This window comes from Emydura macquarii, unplaced genomic scaffold, assembly GCF_026122565.2.
Source record: "Emydura macquarii macquarii isolate MOO-44397 ecotype Brisbane River unplaced genomic scaffold, CSIRO-AGI_Emac_v2 contig_3240, whole genome shotgun sequence".
NCBI lineage: Eukaryota > Metazoa > Chordata > Testudines > Chelidae > Emydura > Emydura macquarii.
The window spans coordinates 4,162,250-4,186,164 of NW_027133377.1; the positions used below are offsets into that span (position 1 = coordinate 4,162,250).

Below are 23,915 nucleotides of genomic sequence, written 5' to 3' on the forward strand. Positions count from 1 at the left end.
TATTTACCTGACTGCCGCCCTGATGGTGGAGACACCCAACGCCGAAAATGCTCACCCCAGGGGGCCAATGACTGCAGACTTATGGGCCCATTGAGGGAGATGACGCTGGGGGACTGAATGCCAGGTTCGGCCTCCCAGATGGCCTCCTGCTATGACAAAGCCCCAGAAGCCTGGTTCCAATGGGGGAGGAAGAGTGGGAGCAGAGACTGGTCCCAAAGGAAGACCTACCAAAAGTGCCACACCTCCCCTGGAACAGTCAAAGGGTGGAAATAGCCTCTCAGTTGGAACTTGCTTCAAGTGTGTTTGAATATTTTTACACCCAACAATTAGTTCTTGGCTCTCTGATAGCAATGGCAGTGCATGAAAGGCCAGACAGTAGAAACCCCACAAAATGCTACCAAGAATAAGGATCCCCTGGGAGGCTAATATGAGGGGAAAAGGAATCCAAGAGAGCTGGCTGTATTTTAAAGAAACCTTTTTGAGGGTACAGGAACAAACCATCCCGATGTGCAGAAAGAATAACAAATATGGTAGGCATCCAGCTTGGCTTAACAAAGAAGTCTTTGGTGAACTTAAACAGAAAAAAGAAGCTTACAAGAAGTGGAAGCTTGGTCAGATGACTAGGAAGGATTATAAAAATACTGCAATGAAATCAGGAAGGCCAAAGCACAATTGGAGTTGCAGCTAGCAAAGGATGTGAAGGGGAACAAGAAGGGTTTCTTCAGGTATGTTACCAACAAGAGGAAGATTAGGGAAAGTATGGGCCTCTGACAGAATGGGGGAGGTAACCTAGTGACAGAGGATGTGGAGAAAACTGAGGTACTCAATGCCTTTTTTGCCTCTGTCTTCACAGACAACGTCAGCTCCCAGACTACTGCACTGGGCGGCACAGAATGGGAAGGAGGTGAACATCCCGTAGTGCTGAAGGAACAGGTCCAAGACTATTTAGAAAGATTGGACATACACAAGTCCATGGGGCCAGATGCAATGCACCCGAGGGTGCTGAGGGAGTTGGCTGATGTGATTTCAGAGCCATTGGCTATTATCTTTGAAAGCCCGTGGCAATTGGGGGCGGTCCCTGATGACTGGAAAAAAGCAAATATAGTGCCCATCTTCAAAAAAGGGAGGAAAGAGGATCCAGGGAACTACAGACCGGTCAGCCTCACCTCAATCCCTGGAAAAATCATGGAGCAGGTCCTCAAGGAATCCATTTTAAGGCACTTAGAAGAGAGGAAGGTGATCAGGAACAGTCAACATGGATTCACCAAGGAAAAGTCATGCCTGACCAATCTGATTTCTGGAAGATTGTGTGGCTACGTGGCTGACACTTGGGTCTGCCATATTAGAGAAGGGTTTATATTTCAACCTCTGACAGATATGACCTCATATAACCTCTCATGTTCTCCATTTGTAAAATGGGATGTAATGAGGTGGCCTACTCCTTTAAGGGCGAGAGGCCTTGAGCTGGTTAGCTCTGTACAATTAGCTCTGCCTGGGTTGAGGTTTAATTAGTTAAGCATCTGTGGAGTTTAATAAGTAGAGCCAGCTGGGTGTGGAGGATCTGATTGTCCTATAAAAAGGATCAGAAAGCTGCAGAGAAAGGTGGGTATTCAGGGAAAGAGAGACTACAAACATTTGCTGGGAGTGAATAGGCTCTAGCAGGCAGCCTTGAGTCTTCAGGAAAAATCTCCAAGTAGGAGAGGACTGAGAGGTCCTCAGTGGGAGTATGAACTTGGTGGGAATTGGAGACCTTTATATGGGAATTATTTTGTTATTTTAATAGATCAAACCCCAAGGAGGGGTGTGACTGAACCAGAAAAAGTTTGTTGGTAGTTTGATTTTAGGGGCCCTAAGTTAAAGAAGAGGAAAAGTGAAGAAGTGCCTGCAGAGTTACCTCAGATCATGGGGTGGTGCTTGGTAGATGGCTGCCATTTGCAGGGAAGAATGACACTTAGCTGCTTCCTAAGGTAGGGGTATGAGATCTTGTTCAATAGAAAGGACTTTGAAGTGCATAGACTCTCAGGGGAAGGTCTCCTTCTGCCTCCACACCAGCACACCTTCCCCTAGGCTAAAGGGGTGGGAGCTTCTGTTGTTGATTCATTTATATCCTATCTGGAATTCTCGCTCTATGTCCACCCTGTAAGAGGTTAAATGTAGTTGGCATTTAGAAAGTTCCATGGGGCTGGAGCATGCTCAGTGCATTTGGCATGAAGGGTGTGCTGTGGGGCTAGGGCCTGCTCACAGTAGATGGAGTGTTGGGAGATGTTAGCAGACAGCTTCTAACAAACTCAGAGTATGTGCATGTGCTTATAACTTGGCCAAATCTGGATGGATTTTCAGTGATGACAAAAGGCCTAAGGCTATCCCACTTCCAAACACAAGTTGCTATGTGTGCCTTCAAAATGGCTGTTTTAAAAGTGGGGAAAACAGGGAAATTCATGAGTTCTGCCTGAACTTCCTAAGGAGAGGAACTTCCTAATGTGAGGCAGAAAATAGAAACTGCTCAGAATTGCAAAGACTTTAAAAACGAAATTCACTTCTAGGCTGAGAACAAACATTCCAAAATGCCTTCCAGCAACCACCATTAGGTTAGATGATTATATAGAGTCAGATCCTCAGTGGCTGTAAATCAGTGTAGCTCTACTGAAGTCAACAGAGTCAACCTTATTTAAACTGGCTGAGAATCTACCCCATACTACAGAATTGGAGCAGCTGACTTTCTGTAGACTGCTATCCACTGAGGATATTTATGTGGGAAACAGAGCCCCTGAATAAATGAGGATCTTTCCAGCTGCATTGTAAATAGCAATGTACTTGAATAAAAAGGGAAAGTGTACTTCTACAACTAATGCAGATTGCAGCAAGAAGCATTGCCGATTTATTATTGTAATTTTAATGGAAACAAACACATTGATATTCTCTTTATATTTCATAATGGAATAAATCCTAATGGTCACGATGTTAAAAATATGCGAATTGAAACCCACTCACCAAAAGAAAGAACAGTGGCATTCACTTAACATGTTATCCAGCACTAATAATGTCAATGTGATCCTTACAAAGTGATATATGGTGATTTAGTCACACAACTCCCATTAACATCAATGGGAGTTAAATGGCTAAGTTCCTGAACTCTATTTTTGAAAATGTATAGATGAGACTAAACTATTACTGACAAAAATAGTGTGTTTACTGGCCTGGTTTTAATCTGTAGCAATGTATTTTCTATAATTTATTTCCTATACAAAATGCATGGCAACTCCAGTAAGGGTTCAAGCTTATTGCATGTAGTTGCAAATATATTCTGCAGTGGCACTATGTAGAGGTCATCCTCTTAAGCATGCAAGGAAATCCACCGTTAAGGAGGAAAAATAACATCCTTTGCGGGATGCTATGTCAAATGTGGAATTCAAACACTTTACAAGTTAAGGAACGGGCTTAATTTTCCTGAAGCAAAAGAGATGAGAAGCAATTCTTTTTGTAGGTGAGAAGCTAACTGCTTCTCAGTGATCAGTGATAGAAGCATGCTAAGGGTGAATTTTAATTATGACTAAATTGTGGTATTACTCTTTCATACCCTGAACATCTGTTCCCTTCAGGAATGATGATTTATGCAGGCTATCAATGGAGACAGCTTGCTACAGCTTATGTCCTGGTTAGTGGGAAGCTTGTGATAGTATTGCAGAAAATACCAGCATCTACATGGAGATAGGCCAGTGTGTATTATTAACATAATAGGGGAAAGGGAGCATGATGTGTCCATTTTTAATTTTGAAGCCAAATATTTACTTTACTTTTTTTCCCCTCTTTTCTTCCAGACCATCTGTCATTAATGAAGAAAGTAACGTGGACAATGAATGGTCTGGTTCTTCCTACTGGTGTCAAAAGAAGGAAAACCAAGCCTGTACTTTCCAATCGTATGAAGAAGCTTGTTGAGAAGTCCTCATTCAGGATTTTGGTGTTTAAGAATTGCACAGGGCAAGATGGCTATGAGATTATTGCAGCACAGGACCAAATTGAAAAGGTAAACTTTGTTTATGAAACAGCCCACGTTTCCTGGGGGAAAAAATTGGCCTCACTCCTCCATGTTAATTATTCTTTATTCCAACTAATTATTTGAGTAGTTTATAGATTTGATTTAGCATTTTCAAACATATGTACAATATTTATTGCTTGTCTTAAGTTACTAAAATGGCATAATTATGCAGTATCATATTCCTAAAAATACACTAGATGCAAAAATCATTTTCCTCAACTAAAGATATTTAACAACTTTCTTGGCAATTTAATAGTTTCAGGGTTAATGTGTTCTCTTTATTTATGCTCTTATAACAACAAATACTTAAATAATCAGGCAAATCCATAAGTGGACTGGTAGCTTTCAAGACACATGGTTAGTATCTGTAAATCACTGTCAGCATTTCTATCATTATTCCATGTTATCTTTTAAATAAGTCTGAAAAGGTAAATTTTGTCTTTTCACAGCCTTGGCGCCCAATTCACCTCCCACTGAAGCCTCTGGAAAGGTTTCTATTGTGTGCGATGGGCATTGCATTGGATGCCTGGAGCACTAACATTCCACTTTTATTTAAGAATTCCATTGGATCGCATATAAAAAAAAAAAAAGAGTAGGGCAGGTGTAATTTTCAAGCACTTAGGACTTGTCTATGTGAACATTTATTTTGTGGCAAGCTGGGGTATGAACCTACCCTGCCACTAGTCTGCTGTGGACTGGAGCTATGTCTACACTACAGCTTATGTCGGCAAAACGTATGTCGCTCAGGAGTGTGAATATTCCACCCCCCTGCGCAACATATGTTACACCAACATAAGCGCTCATGGGCACAGCGCTATGTTGGCGGGAGAGCTTCTCCCGCTGACATAGCTTCTGCTGCTCAAGGAGGTGGGTTTTTATGCCGTTGGGAGAGTTCTCTCCTATTGGCTTAGAGCGTCTTCACCAGATGCGCTGCAGCGGTGCAGCTGTATCAGTACAGTTGTGCTGCTGCAGTGCTGTAAATATAGGCATGGCCTAACTGTCTGTGTGGATACTGCTGACACATATTCCCAGTTCATTAATGTGCTTTGGTCTAGTACTCTTTGAAACAGGACCAATCAGAGTGCATTAATGAACTGCTAACATGCACGATCAACGTGGGCAGTTAGTTTGCAGCAGGCTAGTGCAGGGTAGATTCACACACCAGCTTGCTGCCAAGTAGTTGTTTGTGTAGACAAGCCGTAAGGTATTACAGACATAAGCACTATATAAGTACCCAGCAAGAGAGAGACTAAACATCTTTCTTCTTTCTAACTCTGGATTGTGGGCCATTGAAAATCTTCCCACACTGTGGAATGTATTACAGTTTTTACTACTATTTGCACTGAGTCTAATTTACAATAAGAAATTGTACAAAACCTTGAACTTACACCTCTTACATAAAAATTATTCTGAGAAGCTGCCAAGTTCAGGGAATGGTTCAAGCAAACGGGGCAGCCTGTGGACCTACAGGCAGGACTGGACTAGCATGTTCAGGCAAGCAGGCCAAGCGATATCTTTTGAGCAACCCATAAAATAAGTATTTTGGTAAGGGGTTAATAAAATCCTCTGGCCCACTCACCAAAGTATCTCTCCCTCCTGACATTTTTTATTAAAATAGTTGCTCTTTTGTGCAATCTGGTGAATTTAAACAGCAAACATATTTCTCCTTTGAGTCAGGGATAAAAGATCACCCAGGCATTTTTGGTCTTGCTGTGTACAGTTATGGAGGAGAAAGGAGCTTCTGATGGAATTCAGTCTATGTGCATAAAATTTGTTTGTTTAATTTGACATGCTCATTCAGTTTTCTATTAAATATATTTTTCAAAATGTAATTTACTATGTCTCTTTTGCTTTTGTCTATCCCTTTACTCTTTTTCAGTTTTTTGATCTCTTCTCCTCTAACTGTTCCCTTCCCTTTCATTTTCTTGTAATTTTATCTCCCCCCAAATACACTCCCTTCTCTTCGTCATTCCAGTCTCTCTCTGGCTCTTCACAGCTCTGCCAAAGACATCTTCTGTGATCTTGGGCAAGACACTCCATCTCTTTGTGCTTCTATTCTCCATCTGTAAAATGGAGATGATGATGCTACCCTACATTACAGGATATTGTGAGGACAAATTCAGATACTATAGTGATGAGTACCATAGAATGTCTATAAATAATACTGAGGGTACTATTTAAACTATAGGGCTGTACCTATTACTCCAGAAGATCTCCTACAGTGACTTCATATATGTGTTGAACAGCAGTGGGGGATAGAATGGAACAGCACCTTGTAAGAGATCCTGTTAGGTGAAAATAACCAGCCTCTGCATCCTCTCCTTAGGAACTTGAGAACTGCAATCTTGTCACCAACAACTTCTAGTCAAGAAAATCAAAGACTGCTGAAACACAATCAACAAGAACAGGGAGTTTTTTACCCCTTATTGCCAGCAGGAAATCAACCATATTAAACAGGAGTTATTCAGCGCCATTACACAGTCTTAAAGCCTGACTGAATCACATCTGAAAAGCCAGCAAGGTTCAGTTGTGCCAGGAGTTGGTCAACCTCTATCTTCTTAACATTCTCTTAAAAATAAAAAAGTTAGAGATGCTTAAAATGAGACGATATTTTTAAATAATGGATAAACTTCTGAACACTGAGGGCCCTTTTAACTCCCAGGCTGCAAGGCCCTCGTGGCATAAAGTCTTCCAGGAAAACCAATATGTCAAGACATCCAAACCCTGGTCTCTTGGACACTTCTGAAGAGGGTGAAAATGGCTTAATAGAAAGTGGGCTAAGGCAATGAAGAAAAGTGCTGATCCATTTCCTCTTGCAGGCAAGGATCTACTGGTGGGAGTCCTATAGAGCCCTGACCAGAACTGAAAATTGCCTTTTCTTGTCACTTGGCCAGGGTAGGCCAAGGGAGGCAGCACCTTTGTATAACTCCTACTATGGGTTGATATATGTGTAGTCACATTGTATTCAGTGACTTTCACAGGTGTAGCTGATTAGAATTTAGTAAACAATTCTGTTGATGTAAAAGGAATAGAATGCAGCTCACTATATGGCTAATGGGATTTTAAAAAAAGCTTTCAAAATTTACTTTTGTCTGTAAAATAAGCACATAGGACTAAATACACAACAAAAGCAATCTATTGAGCCAGAGAATGCTACAGTACATGGTCACTTTTCAGAAGAGAACAACTTAAACCACACTTAAAATCACACTTAAAGCCATGAGGATATTCTGCTTCCATGGATGAGTCAGTAACCATCCATTGTAGGACTTTCATTAAACTTCATCCACCAGAGAGAAGTGGGTCCACCCTACACAGTGTGTTGACCCCATCAGATATCTGCTACATCTTTGCAAGAGAGTCTGACCATTCAGCCTGGGGACATAGAACATTTCCTTCACCTTGCTCTGAAACCATGATACCAGTAGTGACCACCTCTCTTCTAATCTGATCTTTATCAATAAAGAATGAGGGCAAAATGTCACAACAATGGGCTGTATCTCAGCTGTCCACTAGCCAGATTCACCAGATTATGCAAAATCCTCCCATCTTCATTCATCCATTATATGGACTTCTTGTTGAGGCACTGCTACCTTATAACAGCAAATCTATTGATGGGGCATGCCAAGTAGGCATTTTTAACTCATTCAAGGATTTATTGGGGTTTTTTTTCCTACTGTCTGCCCTCTGAACTGGAGCAATGAGGTAAACAGCCTATCCAAGTATATTTCAAAGTTAAAACAAACTAGAAATAAATATTTGGAAAATTGGCAAAAGGAAAAAAAGGAAAAGGAAAAAAAATTATTAGCTGCAAAATGCAAAAAACTGCAAAATGTAGAAAACATCTAAGTTATCAATAAGTGTTTTTTCAAATATTTGTCTATTCATCTTAGATTTTTATATAGTGACTACTATTTGCAATAGAACAATAATTGAGCCACTTCAACAATAACAGAAAATGTATATCAAAGATAAAGATATGTCACCATTGTTAAATAGCTGCTTTGCCTCGGTCTTCAAGTGTTGAATGCTACACCAGGCCAGGGTGTACTTGTGAGATCTCATCTCTTCTCAGTTCCTCATAATTGTTCAAGTTGTGTGTGATTTGGTCATTTGTGAAGATGTCATTTTAGAATCTAAAAAGAGGATATTCTGAAGTTCAGAATAACAGGTTGAGGAGAGGAATGTGATTAGTGGCTTGTCAAGTGGCAAGGGATCATTCTGACTTCACAATTCTTTTGGAAAGCATCTTATTATTATTATGCTGTATAGTAACACCTACATATCCTAATCTGTGTTCTATTGTGCTAAACACGGTACAGACATATGATAAAATAGTCATGCCCTGCCTCAAGGAACTTACAATCTAAAGTTCATAATTATCCTATAAAAGTAGTTGGTGCTGGCATTGACAACCAGTTTTACCAATTATAGTCAGTTGTTGCAATATGAATTTCAACATATCACTGAGATTCATCTAGGTAGCAAAATCCTCTGGAAAGTAAAGCAAAACCCTTTAAGAGAGGTCAGTGTTTGGAGCTAAAAATAATAACTGAAGGATTGTCCTCTTGGTAAAATACATCAGTTTTTGTTTTTTATGTAGCCAAATTTTAAAAACAAACAATGTATGGATAGGACCTAGGCTGAAAAGAACTTCGTATTCCATGGAATTAGACCTAAGAAAGAGAACAACTTTCTCAGATTAACAACTCAATTCAGAGCTATGCTGATACCATTCTATGATGCTGAATCCATGTTAATAAAAGCCATGTTAATTTCAAACTCCATCGAAAACAGGAATAAAATAAATAGTTAAGGGTAGGGAGAAAAGTGAATAGCAAAAGAGTTAAATCTGTCAGAGAAGCTTTTACATTTACTTTGGTTAATCTTTGATTAAGATTTGTTAAAACTTGTATTTATTTTCCCCACTTTACTTAAGAAACCTTTAGAGACTATGTTATGAATGATATATCTATGATTTGCTGATGCTTGAGATAAATAGCAAATTTTCAACTTGATTTATTTTTCAAAAGGATAATTTGATCCCATGTGATCAACTGTCTTTGCGAGACTATCCTTTCAAGACATCATTCACATAATTATCAGTTATAATATACAAGACAAAATTAACAAGTAGCAAAAAGCGAACTTTTATCTAGGTAGTTGAAAATGTGTAACAATCAGAAAACTAAATGCTGTATCTATGTCCCCTATCTCTCTAAGTCCAAACTGTCTTCACATCCCTTGGATCTGATTAATTTCATCTGCCTTGTGGACTAAACACAGTCAAAGGTATTTGCAAAGAGGCAGGCACTTCAGAACCTTGTACTCCTCTAGAAGCAGCAGCAGCAGCAGCAAAATGATTCCAAGTGCTGAGATATGTAGCAGCGCTGACATGGGACTGACATTGAGAGTGTGTGCAATTCTAAAAGTCAGTTCAAGAGATGCTTTCATGCAGAGTACTTCAGTTCTAAATGTGCTGTTGGATGCAAGCACTGCATCAGTTCCTGTGTTGGTCATGTGTCCCTGACATTTTCTCCTTTTTTTTAGCTCCTGCTGTGATGTGGCCAGCTGTGAATGTTATTTCATTCAGGAACTGGAGTCAGTCTTTCCCTGAGAAAGGCTGTCTGATTGGTTACCTAGCCTACTATAGGCCAACTGTGCTTGTTACGTTGCCTAGAGACTGGCTCTGCTGCAAGCCCTGCTTCCAGACTGGCTCTGCTGCAGGCCCTGATTCCTGAATCTGTGTGCATTCCAGCTCAGATTAGAATTTATAGGACATATGCTGCTCAAGTTTACAACTGTTTTCTTATCAAAGGGCAGATTTCTGGATATTCAGAGATCCGTAGCTTCTGTGAGGTCTTAACTAAAGAATACACAGGATGTTTCTGAGACTTCAGTGACATAAACAAACCCATAATTCTTTTTAACAAACTCAGGATGAAATCCCTGGAAGACGTTTTTTAAATAGAGACTAGATACTCAACTACTAAGTCCCCTTTGCATCTCTGCAAACTTAAATCTTCCTTAAGGCAGCAGCTAAGGAGTTCCCAAGCATGGAGGAATCCTGAATTGGCATGGACTTGGCATAGTAAACACAGCAGTCTCTCCCCCATATCAGCCATAGGAGGGGTTCTAGAGCAGGTTCGGGGCAAGGCAGGAACATGTCAAGAATGGGTTTGGAGTACAGTGTACTTTAGCAATACTGGCTGGTGGTGAAGCCCCTTCTGAATTGTTACCTGCCATTCCATGTTACAGCAGTTCTGAAGCTACTCTAACTTGCACTGGGGAGTGAAAGAAGGAAAGAAAAAGCAAGAAAATACAAAGCTTTGTGGATAATGTATTTTCGTTGTTATTTCTTCCATTTCATTGTATTTGTCTGGTAGAGTGACAACTGCTTCTAAGGATATGTTTACACTTTGAGCTTGAAGGTACAGTTTCCAGTTTGAGGAGACATACCTTTGCTAGCTCTAATCATTAACCTGTTAAAAATAGACCTCCACTTGGCCACCATGGCTACACTCTATTTTTAGTGAGCTAGCTCAATCAGTGCTACCATGGGTATGTTTTCTGGAGATGGAAATTATACCTTTAAACTTGAGGTGTAGACATACTGTAAGTCTGGTGCATGATGACAGTTGCAGAATGTTTCTGCTATTGGAGCAAGATATGTTGCTCCATACCACACTGCTAGGGAAATTTACCACACTGCTAGGGAAAAAAATGTCTTCATTGTCTCAAGACCTGGTTTTCTATACAGGCACTTTGAAAAAGACAGTGTAGGAGCTTCACCTGGGTGACCTGGAATGGGCACGATGGATGGATAGATGAATAATGTCTTCAGTTTCTTTTCTACAGTTCCATGAACAGTGAATTTTCCCTGGTCAAAGTATTGCCATTTCTGTCATCTTTAAAGTAACTTGTACGCAATCTGTCATCATAGGTTTCTTTCAGAGAATGACAGGTAATTTCACTGGCATTTTAGTGACTTAAGTCACACAATTCCTATAGTGATTCACTTTTTAGTGTGCATTAAATTTACATTCATTATAGCTGTTGTTGTAAAGTTGCAATAGTCTGTAGATAGTTCATATTCACAAGTACTATAGATAGAAAAAAGGAATACTGGATATTAAAACATGCATTTTCAACAAAGCATATGTTCCATACTAATAATATTTAAAAGAACACTACAAAAGATTGTATATTTTTAAATGAATTGTCTTACCCACATGATGCTCAACACCTTACATTATTAAATCTTAAAGATTTTTAAAACTATACATTTCTTTTTTGCCATTTATACTTTTTGTAAAATTAAAAGTAACTTGATTTTGGCATAATTCTAAAGACTTATCATATTCTGAATGCATAATGTTGGCTCAGTTGCTTGGAGAAATACCAATGTGTTTTCAACAGGGTCTGAGAATTTGGGTATGACAAACTGGCCACAGCATGATATATAAATCATAGGTGGGATTTCTATTAAAACCTATGATAGATGACTAGAGAAAAGCAGGAAGATACAGATGTGAGGAGTAAGCATAGATTACGATCTGATCTTGTATGCAGAAGGAATAGTGTGTGAGTCTCCTCACTGGTGATGGTATATAAAAGAATCAGACTTGTAGGCCTTGTTTGATTGATAGGCTTCTAAATACTTTATTGCAAATCCAGGACACTTTATATACATTGGAATAGATTCTTGGGTCAAGCCAAGATATGCTTGATACAGGACCTAAAGGTGGGGGTGGGCAGAAGTGATTGGTCTGAAGACACTGCCACAATTGGTGTTACTCCATCTTTCTTTCCTCTAATTCTGGGGGCATGTTCAGTCCCCAACACAGTTTACATTACACCCAGGACTGCCCAGGAATTCTGACCATGTCCTTTTTGCCTCCTGTGCACTGATGGAGGAGTACAAAGTCCATGAAGCAGGGGCAAGTCTGCTGGTAGAAACCAATCTAGCATTAAACAAAGGAGAACAAGATTTATGACAGCTAAGAGCTTTCAAATAGTAGCAGACAATCAAGATCTTGTAGATGCTAAATGCCTTGATTAGCCCATCACACTTTCTGGCAATGGTCAGAAAAGTTTGTGAAATTGAGAAGAAATGTGGAGACATTTTTAATAAAATTCAGTTCTTAGATCTTTAGGTCAAACAGATCTGGAGAATTCTAGTAATGGTTTTGATGCTGTAATTTTGGAATCAGCAAGGACATGTGATGAGGCAGATAGGCCCCACGCTGGCAATAAGAGTGTTAATGAGAGCCTGTGGATCCAATTGACTCCTCCCCGCTACACCTGCTGCAGATGTCAGACATGGATAGGGAAGTTAAAAGGAGGAGGTCTAGCCCAGTTCAGGGCTGTCTAGGAAGAAGAGAAGAGAAGAGCTCTGCTTCTCCTGATGTGAGAGAAGTCTGGCTGCAGCCCAGACACTGAGCTAGCTTGCTGGTCAGATGAGCCTCCGGCTGGAAAGGATGTCCAGACCCTGGGTAACTGGCTGAAGTATGGACTGTTTGAAGACAAATCCTGAATAGAAGGGTGGGGTCCCACAGAAGTTAACTGGACAATCCTGGTTTTTTGTTTCTAATTTCATTTCAATTGTAACATCCCAGAAAGGGTAGGAATGATGTGTGCCTTGGCCATAGGGCTAAAGTGCCACTCTCTCTCAAGAGGCAGCAAGCTACCAATGGAGACCCAAGGCTGGGCAAGTTGACACAGGATAAGCTATGAGAAGGCACTGCAGGGGCAAATCTGGTCATAAGAAAAAACAGAATGAAAATTAACTGAGAATTGGTCTTCTTCAAAAAGTGGAATCCAGTTTAATAAAAATCTTTCTAGCTGATTGTGGACTTTCTTCTTGGAATCCATGTCAGTATCCATAAAAAGCCACTTATAGGATAATGAAGCTGCTGATTCCAAGAACCATTCTTGAAACGTAACTGTTAATTACACAATTTTTTTAGGACCAAGGAAGGCTATTATTTGAAAGTTCAAGGATAAGAGGTTGCCATTTTATATCTTTTCAGAACTCATCATAAGTAAGGTGTCTTATGCAGCGAACCTCCTGCTAATCCTGTAACAAGTAATTGAAATTCAACTAAAATGCCTGTCTGGGCTTTTAAACTCCACAACAAAATAAGCAGTTTGTCACAAACTATTACTGAAGGTGCAGTCTGATTGTTAAGCTCTGATCCAAGCCTGGGGGTTCTAGGTTAGGGCCAGGGATCACTTCTCCTGTCCCAGATTTGTCCAGGGCTCTTCCTCAGAAGAAGCAGCAAAGAAAATATCCAACCTTGATTTTAAAAATTGCTAGTAATGGAGAATCCATCACAAGCCTGGGCAAATTATTCCAATGGTTAATTACCCTCACTGTTAAAAATATACATCTTATTTCCATTCTGAATTTGGCTAGCTTCAACTTCCAGCCATTGCATTTTGTTATACTTTTTGTCTTCTAGACTGAAGAGTCCATTATCAAATATTTGTTGCCCATGTAGGTACTTACAGACTGTGATAAAGTCACACCTTAACCTTCTCTTTGTTAAGCTAATTAGATAGACTTAAGATGCTCAGTCACTGTAAGGTATGTTTTACACTCCTTTAATCATTCCCATGGCTCTTCTATGAACCCACTCCAGTTTATCAGCATTCTCCTTGAATTGTGGACACCAGAACTGGGCACAATATTCCAGCAGTGGTTGCACCATTGCCAAATAGAGAAGTGATATCACCTCTCTCCTCCTACTCAAGATTCCAGTGCTTATGCATCCAAGGATTACTTAAGCCCTAGTCTTGTTGGTTCTGACAGTATAAGGCTTCTCTAGGCAGTGTTTGGACATCTAAATTTACAATCTGTCTTTCTCAGGTGATATTTTTCCTTTCGGTGAGTTCGTCAGCATCGGAATGTCTCTGATGTGGGGGCAGAGAAGGCCTGGTACACTCCATCACAATATCCCATTGCTTCAGTATGAAACTGTAATATTCTCATTGAAGTTCAGTTGCAGAAATTATAACAGGATGTTGAAAATGTCATAGGTATTTCATATAATCCAAACTGTTGGTATATTTTATCTTGTTCACTTTTCTTTTAATGTTATCGAAAAAAATTAGCCAATATATACAAAAACTACAAAGAAATGGAAGGAATCACTCAATATTAACAACCTAGAAATATACATAAATGAGATGGGGAAATGTTATAGTATAGTTTTGATTTTCCAAAACTGACTTTTTTCTAACAGTGTCCCTTAATCTCTATTCTTTTACATTTAAAATATTCTTGATTATGTGCAACCTAATTGTCCAAATTTCCCCAGTGTCTTCCAAAGCATTTGGATAATAGAGGTTGTACTGTAGTCACAACTTCTACCTTTACTAGCAAGACATTTGTATCCAAAGAGCAAATGATTTTCTAGTACTAATGACCTACATTAATTAATACAAAAACAGCCTCTTTGTACGTTCTGTTACGGATGGGAGATGAAATGAAACAATGGTTACATTTCTAGAGTTTAACACAAACTGAGAGCTTTGAATTATGATTGCAGAAAATATTAGAGGCATACTAGCCCCCACTTCTTCCCTGCAGCAGCAGGTACCACAGGGGTTTCTTCACCTCTGCTGAGTGTCAAAACTCTTCTATCACTCAAAGGGAGTAATTTGCTTCAATCATTTCAGTTTTCTTAAGATATTGCCACATTGTGTTTTACCTCTAGTGTGACCCAGAATCTGTGCCTACATACCCAACACTTTTACACAGGGTAAACATCTTTTGTGTAGCTTAGTTAATTAAGGAATGATAACATTTCTTTGCACTCTTTGTCTTGTTTATTGAGATTGTGAGCTCTTTGTGGCAGAATGTCTTGTAATGTGTGCATGTACATCATCTACACCGTTGGTATGTCTACATGGGGATAAAAGCCCAATGGCTGGGCCAAGTCAGCTGACTCAGGCTTGTGGGGCTCAGGCTGTAAGGCTAAAAATTGCTGTGCAGACGTTCGGCTCAGGCTTGAGCCCCCAAACTCTGGGATCTGCCAACTTTACATGATCCCAGAGCTTGGACTCCAGCCTGAGACCAAATGTCTACACAGTGATTTGTCAGCCCTGGAGCCCAAGCCCGAGTGCACTGTCATGGGCCAACCATGGGTTTTTAATTGCAGTGTAGACATAACCAAGTCTCACTTGCAGCCTCCTGGCTCTTGTGTAATATAAATGATTGATGATGATATCACAAATTGTTTTTATGAAGACAAAATATTTAGGGCTAGATCCTCAATCCAGGTTAAGTCTCCTTTGCACAGTGGAATGATGTAAAGGTGACATACAACTGCCATAAAGAAGCAACTGGTGATTCCCTGACAAAGTGGGGAGTTTCTGGTAGTGTAAAGCCTGCATAGCCGGCTTTATGCCATATGCTGCTTCTTCCATGTAGGGAAGTTTTGAGATGGGTTGAGGATATGAAGGCATTACTCCAGCATAAGTTTGAGCAATCAGCGATAGGGGTTGCCATCAAGATTGGGAGAGATGAAACAGCTGAGGATCAAGCCCTTTGGTTTTCTTCTGAACAGTAGTGGTATCTTAATTATATATTATCTTTAGGGCTGCAGCTTTGTCACAGCAAGGAAAAATGTCAGGGACATGACAATTTTCCTGTTGATCAGTGACGTTTTTGTGCCTGTGAGTTTAATAAACTTATCCTGCAGCAGTGGCTCCTGAGGCTCCTGTTCTGTGGTACTGGGCCCAGCATCTCACTCTAGGCATTGTGACCTGGTGTACAGATGCACAGTGCTGCTCAGGTTTGGCCCAGCCATCCCTCTGTCATGACAGGGTGGCAGCAAGGCTAAATTTCAGTGAGTGGCATTGTGACCTGGTGTGTGAGGTAGCAGTGCTGCTTGGGTTTGGCCTGACCATCCCTCTGTCAATGGGCGGTTGAGCCAAACCTGAGCAGCGCTGCAACCATCTGTGCCAGGTTGCAACTCTCATAGGAGCTGCAGAAACTGCTGCTGTGGGGGTGAGTGGAGGATGAGCTGGGAGCCAGGCCAACCCCTCAGGACAGGAGTCACTGCTGCAGGGTGAGCCTGAGTCAGATTTGCTCTCCAGCTCCCTTCCCTCCTCTCCTTTCCTTCTCACTGGGCTGAGAGTAAGGTTGCAGGTGCCAGGACAGAGGGTGGTACTGCAGGTGGTTGGTGCCATCTTGGTGGGGTGAGGAGAAGGAGGCAGCAATGGAGGAAAAGGATGCTGGCCTATGAGGAATAGTGGAATTTCATTTGTCTCAGCATTTTTTTTTTAATAAAAAATCATGGAGTGATCACAGTGAATTTTGTTGACTTTTACTAAATTTACCATGACTGCTTTTAGATAAAAAAAAAATGCCATGACAGATCTGTAGCCCTAATTACATTGTCCTTTAAAACAATTGTAATGATTGCTATTGTTGACAGTCCTACTAAATATCTAACTATTTAAACATACATCTTTTTGTTGTTTTTCAGCATTTTATCTTATTTCACCTTTTGTGAAAAATATTTATCACATTAGATGTTTTGATGATTTTGCCTTTTTTCCTGCTTGGATACAACTGGATTTTCCAAGAAACAATAGGGACGGTCCAGTTTCTTTCTTGTTTTAGATTTGCATGTGCAGACACTTCTACTGGATTTAGAGTCAGTACTAAGTAATGTGTACTTAGTCTGTCCATGTGTCTAGGTCTGAGAGAGAATCAAAGGATCAACAACTTTATACCATGAATTTACCATTGTGTTCAGGCTTTTACTTACTCCATATAAGTATGAGGTTTGTAAGTTAATTAAGATTGCATCTGCAGTTTTTTATTGAATTAAATAGGATTTAGTCTTGAACCATCTTTAGTGAGACAGTTTTGTTTTTGTGAAGTTTTTAGATGCTTGCACAGTAAGAATGAATCTTACTTCACCCGCAAAGTATCTGTACAGCATTCATGGAGCAAAAATTGAAGACTTCATCGGTGGTAAGTAGAAATGTATGCAAAACATGTAAGTGTTTGGACTCTTATTTACCAGTGCAAAGAGTTAAGAAAGAAAGAGAGGGGGCTGGAATTAACCAATATCTTTATGTCTAATGTAGGCAAGTGCATGGCATTCACCACAAATTGCAAATATTCTAGTAAATATATACATTGATACATAATGATGATCATAATAGCCCTCTCTATCCTTAAAAATTATGAATCTCCAAAATGGATTTTCATGGGACAAAGAAAAGCCCAAGAGCATTGCCCCTACCTGACTACATTGCTGCAAACAATGCAGGTGTTGGAGCTTTTCAAAGAAAAGGTTACAAGAATCTTTTATAGTGGAAAGTGTTAGGCAACCCAAGTATAGGAATTGCTATCAGCTTTCTTTTAATAACTATATTATTTAACAAACTATATTAATATGTAATTAGCCTTTGCAATATATACATATAATGCATTTTCTGACTTTTGAGTGAATTGACCTTTTAACCTTAATGTTTTCTTAACATAGTTTTTTTAGTGTTATCTAAAGGAGTTTCCTTTTGAGCATATCATCTTGGCTCCTGACAAATATGATGACTTCAGAGACCAATAATGGAATTAATTAAAAATTTCTGATTCTGTATCTAGTTATAAGGTGGCATTGATTTATAGTTACATTTAAAAGTCAAATTCCAAGTCCCTTTTTCTTCTGCCTTCCAAAGAAAATTCTGGTCTAGCAAGTCATTCTTTATGGGGAAAAGGAATTGTTAAAATGTTTTAAAATTTGGATACTTTACTAGGCCAGAGGAAATGGCTTGGTGATCTGGTGAAAATCGTTTGGACATTTTAGTTCCTTGGTATTTTCTTGTAAAACTGGAACCTGTCCTTGCTTCGGTGTTTTTACTGGCCCCATACCAAAGCCCACTGAGATCAATGGGAGTATTTCTGTTGACGACTTGAGGCTTTGATCTCTTATTTTGCTGGATTATGAGATAGTGGCTGCCAAGGGAATACAAAAACATGCCTGTGTGTGGACGAACCCCTGTGAAGGGGGGCAGCGTCCAGGGTTCTCCCTCTAGGCCCTTCTCCAAGGGGGACCACTCCTTGTGGCTATCCCCTGCTGGGAAGCAGTCTCAAGCCCCTAGGCAGGGCGGGCGAGAAAGCAGGTCCGCTCCCTGGAGCAGTAAGGAGGGGGTCTCTCTCTCTCTCTCTCTCTGGGTGGCTAGGGAAGGGGGAGGGGGACGCAGGCCCACCCATCTCCACTGCATCCCAGCCCTGGGCCCTATCAGTGGCAAGGCATTGGCCACTGAGTCAGCGGGGCTCCCGCCACAACACGCTGACAGGGTTGCTCCAGACTCAGCCACTGTCTATGGCTGTCCCTGGGCTGCTTCCTCCCCATATCCCCAGGTACCTGCTTCCTCCACGTTGCTGGGTGTGGTAGTCCCACAAGACCCTCTTCATCCATCGGCAGCAGCTCCAGCAACTCCATGGGTTCCTCCACAGACGGCAGTTCCTCCAGGTCCTCCGGCCCCCAGGCCGCAGGTAGGGCCGGTAGGTTCTGTACTGCTCGGGTCTGTCCTTCTCCGGCTCCCAGGCAGCAGGTAACTCAGGTGGGCTTTCCTCCGGCTCCCAGGCAGCAGATGGCTCAGGTAGGGGCTCTGCCAGTCCCCAGGCTGGGGTAAGACTGGCCACTCCCCCTCAGCGTGAGCCTCTGGCCTGGTTCTAGCTGGACATCTCAGGGGAGAGGCATCTTTCTACCTTGGCCGTCCCCGCCTGACTGAGCCCACAGGCCGGGATTTTAAAGGCCTGGCTCCCCCCTGCTGCTTCCAGTCAGGTGGTGTCCATGGGGTTTCTGACGGCCTGCGCCTGCCCACCTGCTTCCGGTCAGGTGGTGTTCCCTGGGCTTCTAAAGGCCTGGGCCTGCCCTCCTGCTTCTGGACCGGGGTTTTCCTTCTGGGCTCTATCAGCCAGGGTGGGTTTGGCTCCCCCTCTGGGTCCTTCTCCAAGAAGGACCACCCCTCCCGGCCACACTGTGCCATGGGACAGCAACACATTGAAAACTCCAGAATTATGTCTGCAATATTATTATTATTTACATTTTATTATATTTCAAAACAATATCTTTAAAAGAACACAGAAAAATGCTAAAATATATTTTGTATCAAATTAGTAATATTGTCCCCTTTACTTATTTGGAATTTCATTGCATTTTCAACCCTTCTCGAACAACAACACAGTAAGAGTTGTTCGGTGCAGTATAATATGTTTGTGATGTGTGATTATGATTGTGATGGGTGATCTGTAATACAGCGCCAAAACAGATGTATAGTACAGTATACCTTATAGAAACTTAGTCCATTATTTCAATAGGATCTTTCATTTTTCTATTACTGTGTTTAGTATTCATCTAAAATAATTACATTACAAATTTAGAGCAGCCTAAAGTCTGTAGAAACGTTTATGTTCTTGACTGTTTCAACCCAAACAGTGTTTACTTCTATGGGATACTGATGTAAGACAGCATGGTTGAGGAAGAAGCCTCTGTAAGAGACGTTGCCAGCCTGCAGTAGCTCTGTACAGCTTGTTAACTAGTCCTGAGTAGCTTTGGATGGTGTGGTAAAGTGGAAATGGAGTTCTGCTGACTGTTCAAATATTAAAAAAAAAAATCTAGGACATACATCAACATTTACATTTAAAAATAAGACTATGGGATCAATCCTCAGTCCCTGTCAGCTGCATAGAGCAGCTGGAAAACTGCCCTGAAGGAGAAGCTGGGGATTGTCCGCCCCCGGAATTCTCTTTAAACAGGGATATCCTTCGGTGTTGAAAGCCAGCATAGCCAGCTCTACACATCCCCAACCCCCTGCTCTGTGTAGAAACTATGCCAGGAGCAGGGAGGGGAAGAATGGGACAGACCTCACACCATTCTGGCAGATTCTTGGTTGGCGCAGCAGTAAGCTAGAGGTGACGCAGCCCTGAACCTAAGTTCCACCGAGACCATTTCAGACCTTGGCTGGCCCCAGGTTTGGGAGTGCAGAAAAGTGGCTTAGTTCCACCTTTTCCATCTCCATCCTCAGCAGCAATGTGTGTAAACTTGGCACAGTTGGGGATTGAGAATTACAAAATAATATGTCTAATAACATCAAGAGTTGGCTGCTGTCGTACATTTCCTGCTATACAGTATGTGTTAAAAGGCTTTTAGGGTTGCCAGGTGTCCAGTTATTGACCGGAATATCCGGTTGAAAAAAGAACCTGGCAGTGTGCGGTCAGCACTGCTGAAAGTCTGGTTGCATGAAGTAACTGACCTCCGCTACAAAAACCCCAGCCCTCCCCCACACAGTTCCTACTAACTTTAAAAGCCAATTTACCCCTGAGGTTGTGGAGCAGGGAGGAGAGGATGATGAGGCAGGCAGTGCTGGGGGAAGACAGCTTCCGTCTCTGGGGCATAGCAACTGCTGCTGGAGGTGATCACTGAGTGCCCAGCCTGTGCAGCAGCTGGGGCAGAGGAGCCCACTTAGCTCTGCCTTCCTCCCACCCAGATGGTGCATTAGCAGTGGCAACTGCTGGAGCCGCAGCTGCCAGACATGAAGGAGGCACCGAATGCTCAGCCATTGCTGCACGATCAATCCCGGGCGGCCAGGCAGGCATTATTGCCCTGGCAAACAGGTCACAGTAGTCGGCATGACGCAGGCCGGGCGCAGCGCATGCCCCACTCAGTCTGCTCCCTGAATGGAGCCGCTGCTAGCACCGCTCCCAGTGCAGCCCTGCCTTTCACCCTGGGGGACCATGCAGCGAGCCCTGCCAACCCTCAGGGGATCCCCTCCCTTGCCCTTAGCAGTGGGCATCAGCCTGGATTGCTATTACAGGCTCAGAAGTTGTGTGACAGGATCTCCCTGTTTGCAGCCAAGTTTCCCAACCCTTGGATTAATTCCTTCATTTCTCCCTCTCTGGGTCTGTCTCACTCCCTCCTTCTGTCCCCCAGTCCCAAGGGTCAGCAACTGTCTTCCTGCAGCAGGGTGTGAATATGAAATCTCTGCCCAGCTTGTACAGTAAGCACAGAGGGGTCCTTAACACTTAACTGCCCACTGGGAATTCCTTGCTCAAACACACACATGCCACAGACATCACACCAATACACACACACCACAGAGACATACCCACTCCACACATACACACAAACAACTGAAATGCACCCACTCATACTCTTCACAAATACTGTACACAAATCACATACTCCCCACAGATAACACTGCATGCACAAGCCTTCCACTTAAAACTCCTAGAAAATGCACATGCCACACACATTTCAATAATATACACACACCCATTTGGACATGGTATGTATGTATAGTTTTGTAACCTGTTCATAGGCTTGGCAGAATTTACTTTTTATTTTTTTGTAATTTCAATGGCTTAAGCATTTTTTATTTTTATCAATTTAAATTTTCACAGTTGTGGGAAATTGTGGGTGGTCAGACGAGGAAGACAGACTATCATTATTTAATAACAGTATATGCAGAGATTCAAAAAGTTAAGTTGTATAACCATTAAAACACAAATATACAAAGTTACAATACAAAACAAATATACAATATCCTCAACTCAAACTCTAATAGCTATCTGTAAATTTTTATTATCAATAGACATATTTTTCATCAGTTGTGCATGCACTGTGAAACCGACATTTTCCAACATTTACTGATAAAAGTCTAATTCTTCCAAGCCTACCCATCAATTTGCTTACATTACTTTTCTTTTCCAGAAATGCATTAAATATGCCTGCATTATAAAAAATTAAAGAACACTCCAAATCAACTGAATTGCCTGTCCTCTATTAACTATAAATGGAAGAATTATTTAAACATCATTGCTAATTCCCTTAATTTCCTCCCTATCTTTTAGAGTTTCAGAAGCAGGTTAAAAAAACCCCATCTTTTCTATCCATTTGTAACAGAGTGAGAGAATTAACATTTCAGATCCAGAGGATGATTGTGGATTTGTGATGCCATTTTGGTGGTTGTTTGAATTTACTAGTTTCTTCTATTTTTATGGATTATAAACTCAATAATGCAACATTAAAGGAAAATTCCAGGAATTAGTTATGCTGCTTTAGACTTGGATCATGAAAAGCTTTAGTAATGGAACATACGTGTTTGCTGGATCGAGGCATTAGAGTTTGAGCCTAAGCCTGGTCTACACTCGCGGCGAAATTCTGTGGCAGTCAACGGGAGATATGCATATCTCCCATCGACTTCCTAACTTCTAAATAGCGCGGCATCCCCATTACGCTGAGCCAACAGGAAATGCCCTCCCGTCGATGCAGCATTAATCTTTTTCCGGGGGTGGATTAACACTGTCAACTTCTGGATCAATTGAACGGGTCTGCACTGCTGCTCAGTCGATCCCAAAAAATTGATCCGGTGGCACCAACAGTGCCACTGTGAGTGAAGACACACCCTAAGAGATACTGAGCACTCACATCTCTAATTATACTATTCACATACATAAAATAGTATTAACTATAATATTTGCTTTATTTCCATTACTTTTCATAATTATTTTTACAAATGCTACTAATTGTTTCAGTATCACCATAGCTCTGAAAGATTCTGGAAATGGGTTTAATTTAATTTAACTATTTGTTGTTGTTATCTGGGTTCAAGCCCTCGGTTAGGAATTGTCGAGACGCAAAAGTTGTACTGCTTTCACTATACTAATATAGTGAAAGTAGTACAATACTCTTACGGTGGACACAGTTATACCAGTATACATGTATAGCTTCTTCCTGTGTGTGAAGGGGAATAAGCAGCATTGTCAACCTCAAAGGTTAAAAAACTATGAGTCAGACCTCCCCAAAATCATGAGATTGGCCTGAAATTATAGTGGTTTTGTTATTTTTTTAAGATTACATTGTGGTTTTTTTCCCCTGTCTTTTGATTTCCGTAGGCCCCCGGGCCACCACCTGTGTGTGTGTGTGTGACAATTAGATCTCCAACACTCCCAAACTTATTGAGGTAATTTTGGCCCCCACTGCAAAAACTTTTATCCCCACATCTGCCCAGTCTCCTGCCCACCAATCAGTTCTATCCCACAGCCCCCAATAAATTCTGCCCCCACATCTGCCTCCCCCAACCTCACCCCTGCTCCTTCTGCGGCTGTGCTCTGGCCCTGATCCCTCACTGCAAGGACCAACCCCCTCACCACCCCAGGGGACTGACCCCCATATTGACCTGATTGGGCAGGCAGGCAGACAGGCTTCTTGTCAGCTGTTCTTAGCTTGACTCTGCAGGCGGCAGGCGAATACCAGGGGAGAAGGGAGTAAGTAACTGGAAGGCGGGGGCTTGGTGAAGAGGTGGTAGAGGGCAGGGCAGGGGTGTTCAGTTTTCAGCAATTAGAAAATTGGCAATCCTACTTGATACATATGAAATTAGCCTCTCTGACTGCTAATGCAATGAAAGACTACTGGACTTCATAGCTTTGAAGATTATTCCTGATTCTTTCGGGGAAGCTCTCCTTTCTACATTAGCTATATGTTTGTTGAATTAGACATTATGTAATCTCTTTTCTCTACAGTGAAATCTTTTATCCGTATCATTTTATCTCTTAAACTGCCATAGCTGACCTGCAAAAAGTTTAGTTTCAGGGCCTTGTATATTGGTGATACATTGGAAAAATGATTGGATCTGATTTTCCACTACTCAAAGTAGGTGGAAAATGTGACTAAATCAGGAAGGTAGCATTTTTACTGGCTTTCAAGAGGTCTAAATGACTCAGTGTACAATGCCATGGAGAATTAGGTCTATTTGGTATGACAATAAATTGTCAGCAGAACATGTAGTATTAAAAAATATACTAGACAGCATCCATACAAGACGCTGTAGAGCTTATTTTAATAACATA

At 41.3% G+C, this 23,915-nt stretch overlaps 1 protein-coding gene across 1 annotated transcript in view; it reads left to right on the plus strand.

Moving 5' to 3' along the window:
* Nucleotides 1-23,915, plus strand: part of DCDC1 (doublecortin domain containing 1) — a 383,998-nt gene that overhangs the window by 55,214 nt on the left and 304,869 nt on the right. Inside the window, exons 7-8 of the mRNA XM_067532113.1 lie at nt 3,819-4,024; nt 16,934-17,027. Coding sequence (XP_067388214.1) covers nt 3,819-4,024; nt 16,934-17,027 — 300 coding nt within the window. The remainder of the gene's footprint in view (nt 1-3,818; nt 4,025-16,933; nt 17,028-23,915) is intronic.